The sequence below is a fragment of the Thunnus thynnus genome, chromosome 23, assembly GCF_963924715.1.
Source record: "Thunnus thynnus chromosome 23, fThuThy2.1, whole genome shotgun sequence".
Lineage (NCBI taxonomy): Eukaryota > Metazoa > Chordata > Actinopteri > Scombriformes > Scombridae > Thunnus > Thunnus thynnus.
The window spans coordinates 4962543-4976311 of record NC_089539.1 but is presented as its reverse complement, the minus strand read 5'-3'; the positions used below and the strand labels follow the sequence as shown (position 1 = coordinate 4976311).

Genomic DNA, 13769 nt, shown 5'->3' with positions numbered 1-13769 from the left:
TGTATCTTTCACAAGTCACCTAACTTTATTTAGGTGGAAAACTAAATTGCCTGAATGCCCCTTTAATCTCCAGCATTCAAGTATAAATAGTCTGCTAACATACCTTACTTCTAGGGCCATAGTAGTGAGGTCATGTCCTCTTGTTTCTAATTGGAAGATTCAATAACCTAAAGATGAGTTAACATGCTCCAATTACATGTAAATCGGTTTTAATGTTGTATTAGACACTAAAATGCAGTTACTGTCATCCACAACTCTTTTCTTTGTTTTCTTACCTTCGGGAGTTTTGGTGAATCTGAGCAGGTGAGTGACAGAAGCGCACACCTGTCACTCATTAGGAGTCTGTCGTTTCCAGTCAAGCCTTGTTTAATAAACACAACCATGCTTTCCTTTGCTAGAATTACAAGGAAAATGTAAGAAAAACGAGTATCCGCAGTCAGTTTTATATTATACGTCTCACTCGAGTGTAGTGGATTAATAAGCTTTTTAATATTTACAGGAACTCCTTGCAGTTTTCGTGCATCTTTTTCATACTGGTGCCTCATACCATATCGTTTGGTGAGTAGCACATTGCATTCGACGTATTATTGATGTGAGATCAAACTATCTGGGAGACACAGTTAGTTACATTTGGAAAGATTCCCACTGATTTTCCTCCAGGACGCTGCGATGATATTTCCTTCTCCATATGCTGGATGAGCAGGGACGGTGCTTGGGAAAGGTAAACACAAGAGAGACACGTTTTTGACCATGTAGTATTTCAGTCAATGCTTAATCGACTTGTTAAAGAACAGTATTTGCTCTATGAAGAGAATCTCACGCCATAATTAATTCACGAAAACACAGTTTTATTCATTTCTCTACTAATCGGCAACATTATATTATGTAATATTAATATTTTACTCTGTTATCAACCCTACCATTTACATCGCCATGAAAAAAGTATTAAAAAAAAAATTATAACAGCTGTAATTTGGTTTAGGCTATATGCTTTCAAATGCAGGACAGGACAAACATTCTTGGGGGGACCAAAGCAAATTTTAGCAAAGGGACCCAGCTGAGAACCATGACAAACAGCCCCAGATCATAACTACACGAAATTAAATGGGTTGTCCATATACTTTTGACCACCTTTTGGCTTACTTATTGTACCAGATGGATATTGAATTGAAGAGTGGCTGGTAAAATAAAAAAATTTGTAAATCGAACTCAAGTCTTAGAGTGCAAATGTGCCAATATGCATGGTAACATTAAACAGGCTTATTTTAAGAAATTATTTGGAATTAACCTCTTACACAAGGAGGAAAATGCTATGTACCATGATTTTATTGTTTTCCATCACTGTAGGCAAAATGGAAACATATGGCTCAATGGCACAGCACTCAGATCCATCAGAACGGCAGGTAAATTGACATCCCTGACTGTGTCCCCAGCTGTGGAAAACAAGCTAACACTTCAGCATGGAGGCTCTGTTCTGGCATGGACTTTAACAATTACTCCACGTAAGCATGCTAACTTTTTCTTAATTTGATATTTTTACCTTCAAAGAACCAGTAGCTATTAAATGTAACCAATGTGTTTATTACTCGCTCCAAGGTACAAAGTTCACTAAAATCAGAGGCCTGCAGAAACCCCTAAAACATCCAACAAATTCCACTCAGGTACCCCTGACTTAACATATATCAAACTACAGTTTCATACAGAGAGATGGGTAGATATTCATACAGTCCATCTCTTCTTTAACTACTTCCATGATTCCTCCTCTGTGTGTAGGCCATCCTGGAGTTGTTGAGTCCCACTGAGGTGTTTGCATGTGAAAATGGTACACTGTTCTTCCACCAGGATGAAAACTTCTTCCTTGCTTTTGGTGAGATTATCTGTTTGTGTTTACTTGTATTCTCATCTTGTACCCTACATGTTGGCCTGCCCTCAGTTTTTTAAGGGGATAATTTGGTTTGAATTTGGGTTTTGGATTAAGCTTGGACAGAGGTAAGGTGGCGAGCTTTGAATCACCTCTTAAAGGAGTGATTCAACATTTTGGGATATACACCTTTTTTTGCTTTCTTGCTGGAAGTTAGACAAGAAAATTAATACCACTCATGTCTGTATGTTAAATATGGAGCTACAGCCAGCAACCGGTTAGCTTAGCTTAGCATAAAGACTGGAGACATGGGGGAAATAGCTAGCCTGGCTCTCCAAAGGTAATACAATCTGCGTACCAGCACCTCTATAGCTCACTGATCATATCTTGTTTAATCTGCACAAAAACTGAAGTTTAAGAATGACAGAAGTTAGAGTTGTACAGGGAGTTATTTATGATACTATTTCTTGGCAGGGAGTAGTGACTTTCTAGGGTCTCAGCTGGATGCCTGGCAACCTCACAATAACAACAACACTACAGGATTGATTCCAGGATTGATCTCCTCAACTAACTCTTGGCAAGAAAGCAAATACGCATATTTCCCAAAATGTCAAACAATCCTTTTCAATTTGCTGTGGATATCCATGGTTCCCATAGGATGAGTCCTAATGTTTTTGGTGAACCCCCTTGACCTCTTGTCTAATGCCTACCTCAGGCCAAAATGTCAAGAAAGTGCTATGAAGTTTGCCAAGTACATTCATTCAAGCATAAAAAAATTTGACTACGATTTCCTTAATCTATCCCAGGCTACTCTACGCGCCTCCCTGTCAAGCTGGAGTCCAGGACTCCCTCCATGTTGCTGGTCTCCTGGGTGGAGAGCCGCCCAGCTGCCAGCGACAGCCACTCCGTGACACTCTACCACACTGAACTGGGCTCCTATAACACACTCAGCATGGACACCACCACCCGCAGCCACTACCGCTTCACAGCTCTGGACTCCTGCAGCCCCTATGTGGCGTGTGTGGAGATCGCAGGCACTCACTCCTTCACCTGCCTCTCTACTATAACTGGTGGGTAGATGGGTTAGAAGTGATCCACAATCAACCACACTGTTCACCCAAATTACTAAAAATAAGTACTTTTTCACTTACCTTTAATGGTATCCAACCATGCTGTTAGTTTTGGCTTTATCCAAGTTATACTGTTTAGTGTAACTTGGATAAAGATTTTATTTCACATCTAGAAAATATGTACTGTACATGGCATTATCATTGTTATGTATAATTTCAGCCACTGTTGCCATCTTGGGTAATGTTGTCAAATTACAGAAAGTTTCCAGCATATAAAAAACCTTTTCCAATTTTGTTATCTTTTATTTTCTGTCAGACCCAGATGTTCCCAAGGACTTTGAGGTAAGTTCCTGGAACAGCAGCAGCATATCGTTGGCCTGGGACTGCCCCAAGAACCGCAAAGTCTCCCTCTTCCTCCTCACCGCCTTCTACCTCAACGGTACAGACCACATCATAGAGGAGGTGCCCTTGTGGCACAAGAAGGACAGCTTGGAGTTCATATTGTCTGACCTACAGCCCTGCAGCAGGGTTAAGTTTGGCCTGCAGACTGTTTGCCAGGCAGGGATAGAGTCGCGCTACAGCAAGATGGTTCTGAACGATGGAAACTCAGGTAAACTCTGCATAGGTTGAGAAACTGACTAACCGTCTCTGTTTATCCATATGAACCCATTATACACCACTGTATTAAGTTGATACTGAACTTAGATATTTCACATTCACTGATTTTAGTGCAGAGATTAGGTGTCACTGTGGTGGTAATCATAGTAAGAATTTTCACACTAGCAAGAAAATCTTTCTCAGGGACTTCTTTGTTCATGAACTTTCACAGTATTAAATCACTTAACAATATTCTAAGTATCAGCAGCTTCTCAGCATCCAGTGGCGGGGGACGGTTCTTGGCTGGTGTCAGCAGCTGTGGCTGTGGACTGAGCTGACAGAGCTGAACAGTGTCTGTCTCCCATACTAACACACTCATGCACTCCATTAATGGCCAAACCAAGTCTACAGGAATAAATGAGTGCCCTCTTTCAAATTAGTACATTCCTGCCTTGACCTGAAGTCTGGATTGTCTAGCTAAGTTCAGCAATATTCCCCTCACTGTGTTTAAAGATGGAAAGAAAAGAAAATGGTGGTGGTGGGGTTAAAATACTTAAATAATTTTATAGTTATTTTTTTCGAAACTAGAATTTATCTTTTTTTACACCAACCAGCATTGCACTCCTGTAACACTGTCAGACTTACGATAAGCATCCTCATTGTCTTTTTTTGTTTGGTGCATTCTTCCTCCTTGTCAAAACACTTTCTACAACTTTTATTACATATGTACTCTCAACATAGTGCTCCCCAACACCTGGAAACACACTTTAATGTGTAAATCAGTGCATTTCCACTTTAACAGTCTCATAATTTGTCACGTTTTACAAAAAAACTGATAATTACATAGAACTGTAATAAATATATACTGTATGTAAATCAATAATGATAAAGTAAAGCTTTGTGCATGGGGGCCCCTCAGGCAGTTGCCTAGCTGGCCCCTATCAATAGCAGCCCAGCCTCCTGACTGCCCTATATCAGTGGGCCCCTCTACATTGTTACATATCTCGGGCAAAAAATTAGTTCCTTCTGTCCCTGTCAGTATCAGCCTTCAAACTATAAGTCAGATTTCTGTCATTCACTCTATGAAAAGTGACGGGTTAACTGAGCACAAGCTACATTTTATTGCAATTATGAATACAATTTCAACTACCAGAAAAAAAGATCCTTACATTTAAAGAAAGCATGTGAAAGATATTTTTGGGAGATTATAACAAGCAACTGTAAAAAGACAATATAATATATGCACCAGTTAGAAAGTAGATTGAGAAAACAGACAGCATTCATCAGTTCAAAGAAAAATGGCAATGTGAAAAAAGACTAACAGTTAACGTAACCCCCTCTCTGCTCCACAGTTCACTCCAGCATCGAGGCCTTGCGTCAGACATCATTTGGCCCCGACAACTACACCCTGAGCTGGGAGGTGAAGAACACCTCGTCAATTTCCATGTTCAGAATCCACCACGAGGGGGTGCTGCAGGGCACCACGCTTATCAACAACTACACAGTAGAGGGGCTGCAGCCATGCCACCAGTACCAGGCCAAGGTGGAGGCGCTGTGTGGAGACAGTGTGCTGATGAGTGCCAGGACAGTCAAAGCGCATACAGGTACTGTAAAGCCTGATGAGAAGACAGGGCTGTTACAATGCAGTTTAATTACTGCTATGTTGAGATTAGAAGGTGACTTTGGGAAATAATTAAAGGGCTGAAAAACTGTTTGTCAGGTTGAGATGCCAACAAGAGGGATTAAACATCCAATCTGAAAGCAGTCTGAAAGTCCCTGGAGTGACAAATGTTAGGCTATCTGATGAGTCAAAAGTATAACTGAATACAGAAATAAATGACACAATGAGTTAAAACATTTGAAAGGATTTATTCCCCCGTTTATCTTTAACTGGCTGTTTAATAGGAAAAAGGAGGCACTAGGAAAGTTAGAAGAGCCAGTAAACTCAACTGATTTGTAATAGTGTTTTATCAAATTCTCAGACAGATTAATGATTACATTTTTCACTTCATGAGCTCCATATAAAAGCACCAGTGATGTTACACTACATGGTGTTTTATATGGTTTATAGGTAATAAAATGCAAAACTTTGCTAAAATGATTTCCAAGGTTTCCAGGTTTTGTTGCTTGTGTAGTTGAATTTCTTTGTTTTTGTACGCAGGTACTATATATACATACACACACACACACAGTGCTGTGCAAAAGTTTTAGGCACCCTAGATGTTTAGATTCTTATCCATTATGCAATACCATCAGGGAGGTGTCTGATCGGTCCCAAATTTATTCATGACATGACAATGACCCCAAGCATACAGCTAGAGTCATAAAGAACTATTTTAAGCAACAAGAAGAATGATGAGTCCTGCAACAGATGGTATGGTATGGCCCCCACAGAGCCCTGATCTCAACATCATGGAGTCAATCTGGGATTACATTAAGAAGCACCTGACACGGCCTAAATAATAAATCCACAGAAGAACATTCTTTCTACAGGATGGTTACAGCAACCTACCTGCGAGTTACCATGAAAAACTGTTGCTGTTTTAAAGGCAAAGCTGCTCACAGCAAATATTGATCTCATTTAGGTTTCTGCTCTTTACTCAACTTTGTAAGAAGTTAATTGATAAATTAAAACAATTTATAGCAATATTTTTGTAAGCATTCTCACTTTACTTTTAGTGTCTAAAACTTTCGCACAGTACTGTGTATATATCATCTGTCTTTGCCTGAACTATCTGTATGGATGCTGTTTGTGTGTGTATCCAGGACCTCGTGGTGTGTCTGAGCTCAGGTACCGCTCCAATAATTCCACTGCCTTGTGGACTACCGGCACCACACACCAGTCAGCTATGGCCTTTTTTTATGAACTCTCCCTGGAGAATGGCCCCCCTCTTCAGAGCAGCCATCTGACTGAGACGGAGCTACATCTCCCGGGGCTGGAAGAAGGGAAAACCTACGTCCTTGATGTGTGGGAAGAATGTGACGGACAGTGGGAGTCGGAACCCTCTCGTTTATGTTTTCAGGGGGCTAATTCAACTTCAAAGCTCCTTGTGAGGGCTGCTGGACCTGGTCAAGACCTAGGTCAGTTTCATTTTTAAAAAAGGTTCAGTCATTTCCCAACACAGCTGCGCACTGTAGTCTTTAGTGAATGTTACTCAAACAGGAGGGAATGGTGCATTTGTTGGGGACTATTTTCAGCAGAGGACTGATACACCTGAGGTGTGCTTGTTAGTATTTACGGCACATGGGATTAAGACAAAATAAACTACAGTGCCCATGTTCTTTGTAATGAAAGAACATGTCACCCAGTGCAACAGCGTGGCTCATTGATGTGTTGGTAATAGTTTTTGGACAACAATTAATAAGCTCCATGGCACACAGGAATAATTTGGCTTTTCAGGAAATTCTCAGATGGATCAATTCATCATTCATTTGATCTTTTGGTCTTGAAAATAAGAAAAACACAGAATATTGCCAGCTTCATTCTTTAACTGTTTCTTTAACTAAAAGAAACAAAAGGAAACTGTCAAAATAACCAGAGTTGTATTTTTTCTGCCAGCGTCAATCTGATGATAATGTACATCATTCATTTATGTTAATTATCATTAATGCTAAACCTTGTTGCTGCCATAGAACTGCAGTTAGATATTTCCAACATGGTTCTCACAATGGTCGTGCCCTGGTCACTGCCTGAAGATCTACAAGACGACGTATCCGAACCAAGAGCTAAAATGGGGAACATTGTCAAAAATAAGGTGAGAGAAAACATAAAGCTTATACCAGTGATCACAGACTGTTGATCCAGTGTGCATCTTACTTTTCTAGACAGTTGTGAAAAGTACACCCCTTTAGTTTTTTCCACAATTTATCATACTATTTTTAAATGAAATCATTTATTTACTTGTATGAGATATAGGCAATTTTGTAATTGTTATTTGCATAAGGTTAATGCAATTTGAACTAATGAAAAATATTTTTGAATACCAGTTACCATTCAAAATTTAGCCAATTTAGTCAACAAAAGTTAATAATCAGTAAATGGATAATTGCTTTGAAATGATTTTAGGGTGTAGGATTGATTGAGATTCAGGAAACATGAGCTGGCAGAATGTCATGTTGACATGCATACAGGAGTTCTATCACATGAATTAATTTTCCAGATACTGGATGAGACAGACACATAGCAATGCAGATAGCAATTTTTTTCAGAACCCATTCCTATTCTTAAAACATATCTTTGTGTGTGTGTCCTCCAGCTGCAGGAGCTGTTAAATGGTTTTGATCAGCCAGCCCGCGTTGAGGTGGCCACCTTAGAACCTGCAGACGATCCAGACAAAACAGAGGTTCTGTTTATGTCTTTTGATGCATCCAAAACAGAGGAGGACATGCCCCTGCCCATTGAAGATCAGCTGGATTACATTCGCTCCCTGAATACAACCAACATCACAGTTACAGATGGGGTCATTTACTGGGATGGTAGGTGATGGTGGAAATTGGCTTAACTTGTTAAATTCGTTACCAAACACATACACCAATGCTTGTTTAGTCAAACCATATCCAAAAATTCATTTTGTCAATTCATCAATTCATCATCTTCTGTTTTTGTGGGATTCTATTTGCTTTGGCTGTTTGTTCTTTCAGGTCCAGATCTGTGTGCCTCCTCTACCCAAACCTTGTGTCCCCGTAATTCTCTGTGCGTCAACACTCTGGGTTCCTACACCTGTGTGTGTCAACATGGCTACTATGATGTGAGCTCTGTGATTGAGCCTCCTGTGTCTTCACATCCAGTTTGCAATGGTACAGTGACATCCCATTAAATTCTCAAATGATAAACTGTATATCGAATAGCAAGTTGCCTTTTCAGGTTGGAGGTCGATAATGTTTTTTTCATTTATGCATTAAGTGTTGCTGCTAAACATCAGAAGTTTCAAACTGAGGAGATTTGTCAAACTAGGAATATGTAGTATGTGTGGCTATACATTGCCTCAGGAATTTAATACAGAAACATCTTCATCAGAAACACAAACAGACAGCAACCATATGGTATCTTTGAAAACATGACCTACTATTTGGGTTTATAGCTTGTTACTACTTGTTATTTTTGTATTTATGTCCTGAATATCTGACTGTGATTGGTTGGAACACCTTTCAGTCAAGCAAATATACAAAGAAAGCATTTACATGCAATCCCCTTGGTAACATAATAATTAACCACAATGTATTGTTTCATTTTTATACAGATGTTACACAATTATATCTTCCTGTCAACCTCCTGATAGTTGTAGTTGTAAAAGACCATTTTGATGATATTAAGTCCAGCTTAATGAGGTTAACACTAACAGTACAAATTCATGGAAAACTTTGCTTCATGCCAACCAATACCAAGCTGTCTGCCATACATTTGGGAGTAATTTTTGGCCAAGTAAAAGTCTTTCTTTGCTTGTTTTTATTAGTTGAGTCACAATCTCTACAGTCTCTACAATCAAACAATATCTGCCAGCCATTGACCTAGAGGAAATTATTCATGCCTTTATTTCTATTCTGGATTATTGTAACTGACTATATTTAGCACTTCAGTAAAAAAAATAGCACAAAATCATCTGCAGTTGGTCCAAAATGCAGCTGCTCGACTTCTAACTAGAATCATGGTACATTTTCCAATACAGTTCAACCTTCTATTAATAATTTACAAAGCATTAAATGGATTAGCTCCATGATATATCTATATATTGCTTTTCTAGATTGGTAACCAAGGGTGAATAGAAAAAGTAGAATAATGTGTCCAGTACCTTTGCAGTAACAAATGGTGCAATGATTGTGGTCCTGACCCCTGTTTTCAAACAGAGAAAGGCCTTTTCAGCCAGTGTCTGGATAAACTGATGACTGGTGGGATAGCAAAGCCCTACCTGACTTCTTACATCGGGGGAAAGGTTGATGTGAAGCTGAACGATGGGCGATGCACTGCAAATGAGAGCGAGATCTTGTACTACTTCCGCACTTCAAGAAAAACCTCTGAATGTGGAACAGAGAGGCGGGTGAGTGACTGCACCTACTGTACATCAGTGGCAGGCAAATCTGGCCTGCCAACAAAAATATTTGGCCCCCTAACAAACCTCTTTTATAGGTTATATGACATCTTTTACACAACTTTTCATAAATCTACAGTAGATAAAAATCTTGAAAAACAAGGCTCATGTTAATCCCAATAAATACGGCCTTATAACATCTTTCACATTTACGAGATGAATAACACAGGTACATAACATAATTTGGCCGATCTGACCACAACAGATTTATGTCAATAACAGTACTTTGCTATAAAGTCAGTGTAAAGGAAAATCAGAGATTTCTTTTGAAACAAATTATACATGTTAGAAAATAATTGCTGAAAACATGTGAAAAGACTGAACTATGTAGCACTAAATTGTGGAGTTAGACCGTTTAACGTTGTTTTTCACGATTTCTGTGTTCAGAATTTATTGGGCGGGCCTAAAAACGGCTACACCATGATGTAGAGGTGTTACTAGCATGACCCTTCCAACACTATATAGGAACTAGAGCGCCTTGGCATCAGCTGGGTGTGTAGTCTGTTGTTTGCTAATGGCAGCCTGCAATATACTTTATACTTACATACATACTTGCAAGCTTAGCATTAGCATCCTGATGTATGCTGCAGTCAAAACAGTAGATGTAAACTCTCTGGGCAGATAGAAAGATCAACACTTAACTATGAGATACTCTAGGTTAGCAGAGCAGTGCCTGTGTTGCAATGTATGAGTTGAGCATAACAAGATGTGTGTTTGTGTTTGTCCAGGTGAACAAAACGCACATCGAGTTTCAGAACACTCTGACTGTAACTTTGACCAAAGAGCAAACCATCAGCCGGCGGGATCTAAAGGTTGTCTGGAAGTGCGTCTACCCACGGCATTATGTTCGCAATGCTCAAGTCAGCATGGATACGGAGTGGTGAGACAAATCAGATTCCAGGATTTCCAAGATTTAAACATTTCTTTATAAATTAGTTATAGAAGAAAATCTAAAGTGATGATATGATTTTAGCAAAATCTCCTGCATACATACAGGATACACAGATTCTTTGTTTCTTTCGTTGCAGGCTCTCCTCTCTATCCCTGGTGGAGTTCAACTCATCACTGCAGCTGCTCCTGACCATGACCTTGTACAGTGACGAGTCCTACACCCACAGCTACAGGGATGCCATAGCCTTGGGGCTTGAAGACACCCTGTTCTTCCAGGTGGCCCTGCAGACCAACAACTCTTTTGCTTCAGACATCCTCCTGCAGGTGGAGTCATGCTGGTCCACTGAGAGCACCGACCCACAGGATACGGTCCAGGGCCTGTTTCTTCAGGATGGGTAGGTGAAAATGTGACATTTTCAACCTCAGAACCAGACGTGACCCTTCTGCCCCTGCTAATGCACTGCAGCAATATGGGAACTATTCCAAATCTGAACTAGATATACATGCAAAACTGCTAAGCCTTAATTTAACCTGTTTCTTTTGACTGTATCACTGTGCTCACTCTTTTGTAAAGCTCCATATGATCAGCAGTGAAGCGTGTCTAGTTTCAAAAATTAGTGCTTATAATGTCATGGAAAGAAGCTGGTAACATGTATAGACAGCTTTGACCCCTACATTATAAACTGTCTATCTTACTAAGATAAAGAGGGAATGTATAAAGTTGTAAGGTGATAACCCAAAGCTCAAGTAAGTTACTTTAAGGTATTTCAATGATGAATGAGTTTTTTCCTCTCTTGCCCCCAGCTGTCCTGTTGACAACACCTTCCAGTGGCTCTCTGTTAACGGCCTGGCACAGAAGAGCAGGTTTTCCATTCAGATGTTCACCATGCCCAAAGGGCTGCCCCTCTACTTTCACTGTCTGGCTAACATATGTGGACATGAAGAGGACTGTACAAAGGTAAAGTGAAGGGCTGTGTTAGGGCTGCACTACACCTGCCAATGTTCTGGGCAATGAAGCTGCTAGCTGAATTACTTTCATTAATTCCAGCTAATGACCGAGAAGCTGAGGGCACAATTTCATTATCATATCAAAACTATTTCTTGTGACTCCGATCATTACCTCTAATAAATTATAGTTTTATAGTAGTTATATCATTTTTTTAAACCTGGTATCCCAAGATAACTGCTTCATTGTAATGTTAAAATCCCACCTTAGTTTTATCTTTGGTACAATGAGAACATTTTCCTAGAAAGTTGTATTTTTCATTATTATGAATTAATTAGATTGTGGCTGCAGTTATAGTTACATTCATGCCCTCTATTGACATGTGTCCTCAGATAAAACTAGCCAAAAACAATATGGAGTGGTTGACAACTAACTGAGTATATTTACTCAAGTGCTATATTTAAGTACAATCTTGAAGTACTTGTAGATTGTATGTACAAAACATAAGATTACTTTATAAAATATGGCACATTGTTAAAGATTAAACTGCCCGACAGTATATGAAACAGTTAAGAGTTGCTTCACTCCCACTCCCATTACAAGTACATATAACATGTAACATAATGTTATAACACTGACAGATACCATTCTCCAGTGTAATATTCACTTTTGATACTTTAAGTACATTTTGTTGCAGATACTTTTACTTAAGTCACATTTTAAGTTACATTTTGCAGGACTTTAATTTGTGATGGAGTAGTTTGAATGTGTTTTATTACTACTTTTACTTAAAGCTGCTAAGTAATAATAATAATATATTTTATATTGATAATAGATGAAAGAGCTTTTTAACATCGTTTAACTCAATGTCTTGGTTTAATGGCTGAAAAAGCTCTACAAACCCAGTGTGTGGGGAACAAAGCATAACATTTAGAGGCTAAAGAGCTAGAAATTTCCCTCAAGAATTGGTGGAGACAAAAACAGAACTAAAAGGAGGATGTTGCTCTGTGTCTGCTGAATATATATATACTGTATGTCAGTGTCAACCCCAACTGGCCAAAAGCAAAATTATTTCAGGTTCTGAATACTTCAAGTACTCAAATCAAGGTGAAGGAGTTTTTAAAGATGTTTTACAAGGCTGACTCCATTTAGTGTTTTAAAACTCTGTTTTTAAGACACTGCTGAATTTAAATGTCCTAATTTCTTCTTCCTTTTCTGTCTGGATTATGTACATGAGTCACCAGCTTCTGTTAAACTTGCAGGTTTGCAGCAGTCAGCAGCGCACCAAGAGAGCAGTCAGCCAGATGCACACAAAGAGGGAACGAGCTGCTGTGGTGTCGGCTGGACCTCTGGTGGTCAACAGGGTGAAGTCAGGAGTCCAGCCGGCTTACTGTGAGTTTGTGTGAAGGAAACTGAGCAGATGCTCAGGCCAGCACATGTGATTCAATCAGATGGTAACAATCTGTGTCAAATCTACGATGAGAATTTTGATTAAAAGTATGTTTGAACAGAGGTTTAAATTACTTTTTGTTCATTTTTCTTGTTAATGTTGGGTTAAGGTGGTGTAGAGAGTTTGAAATGAAATGTGTGAAGCACTGTATCCTGATGAAAATCTAAATGTCATACAGTGTCATTTGAACTTTTGTGGATTTTTATTATTCTAAGTTTTAACATACAGTTCAATATCAGGTGAACACATGCACTCTGAATATAGAGTTGATGAAATGACCTGTGTCCATCTCTTTGCAGGGTCAGAGCACATGACGATGATCTCCATTGTGGCCGGATCAATTGGCATTTTGGGAGTAACGGTACTCTCAGTGAGTGCATCCAAAGCAATCATGACTTACTACGAGCGGCTACGGCTGCAATAAAGTGTTTGGAACACCACTGGTGTGTTTGTTATATCTGTCTTTTTTTCACATAAAATCATTTTCCATGGGTGGATGCAGCAGTGACATTCCTCCTGTAACAGTGAAGTTTACAGGAAAACAGTCACAAGTTGAGAACAATGTGAATACAAAACAGGATTGTGAGGATTTCATAACATTAATTTGATTGAGACAATTCTTTTTGCTGGGACTTTTATTTGTATAATCATCAGTAATAATCATTAGTAATGAGGTGAAATGTATAAATAGAGAAAAAGGATCATTTCTCAGGCATAGTGTAGCAGAACCATGAAGTTATACATTACAGGTCCATATAGCTCTCTGTAGCACTGTAGGCTCAGACAATTTAAACATCTCAAATGTATATTTTCACTGGAGTTACAATGTTTGTGCTGAAGTGTTCTTTAAAAGTTGGTTGTTCCCCTT

At 39.2% G+C, this 13769-nt stretch overlaps 1 protein-coding gene across 2 annotated transcripts; it reads left to right on the top strand.

Annotated features, from left to right (window-relative positions):
• Nucleotides 1-68: 68 nt before the first annotated feature.
• Nucleotides 69-13341, top strand: LOC137175945 (uncharacterized). 2 transcript variants are annotated; one of them, XM_067581891.1, is made up of 19 exons: nt 69-303; nt 500-558; nt 661-721; nt 1348-1502; nt 1597-1661; nt 1774-1867; nt 2668-2931; nt 3248-3541; nt 4881-5132; nt 6295-6609; nt 7162-7283; nt 7785-8004; nt 8170-8325; nt 9373-9563; nt 10343-10494; nt 10643-10900; nt 11310-11463; nt 12714-12843; nt 13201-13341. In XM_067581891.1, the coding sequence occupies exons 1-19, from the start codon at nt 233-235 to the stop codon at nt 13323-13325; spliced, it is 3138 nt and encodes a 1045-aa protein (XP_067437992.1). In that variant the 5' UTR covers nt 69-232; the 3' UTR covers nt 13326-13341. The 2 variants fall into 2 exon arrangements, with proteins under 2 accessions (XP_067437992.1, XP_067437993.1); XM_067581892.1 differs by lacking the exon at nt 69-303 and adding an exon at nt 310-413.
• The last annotated feature ends 428 nt before the right edge of the window (nt 13342-13769 follow it).

Coding starts and splice junctions, on each gene's coding strand:
- LOC137175945 (XM_067581891.1), top strand. CDS start 233: ATGCAGTTACTGTCATCCACAACTCTTTTCTTTGTTTTCTTACCTTCG. Junction 1,868..2,667: donor AAACTTCTTCCTTGCTTTTG/GTGAGATTATCT, acceptor AATCTATCCCAG/GCTACTCTACGCGCCTCCCT. Junction 10,495..10,642: donor GTCAGCATGGATACGGAGTG/GTGAGACAAATC, acceptor CTTTCGTTGCAG/GCTCTCCTCTCTATCCCTGG.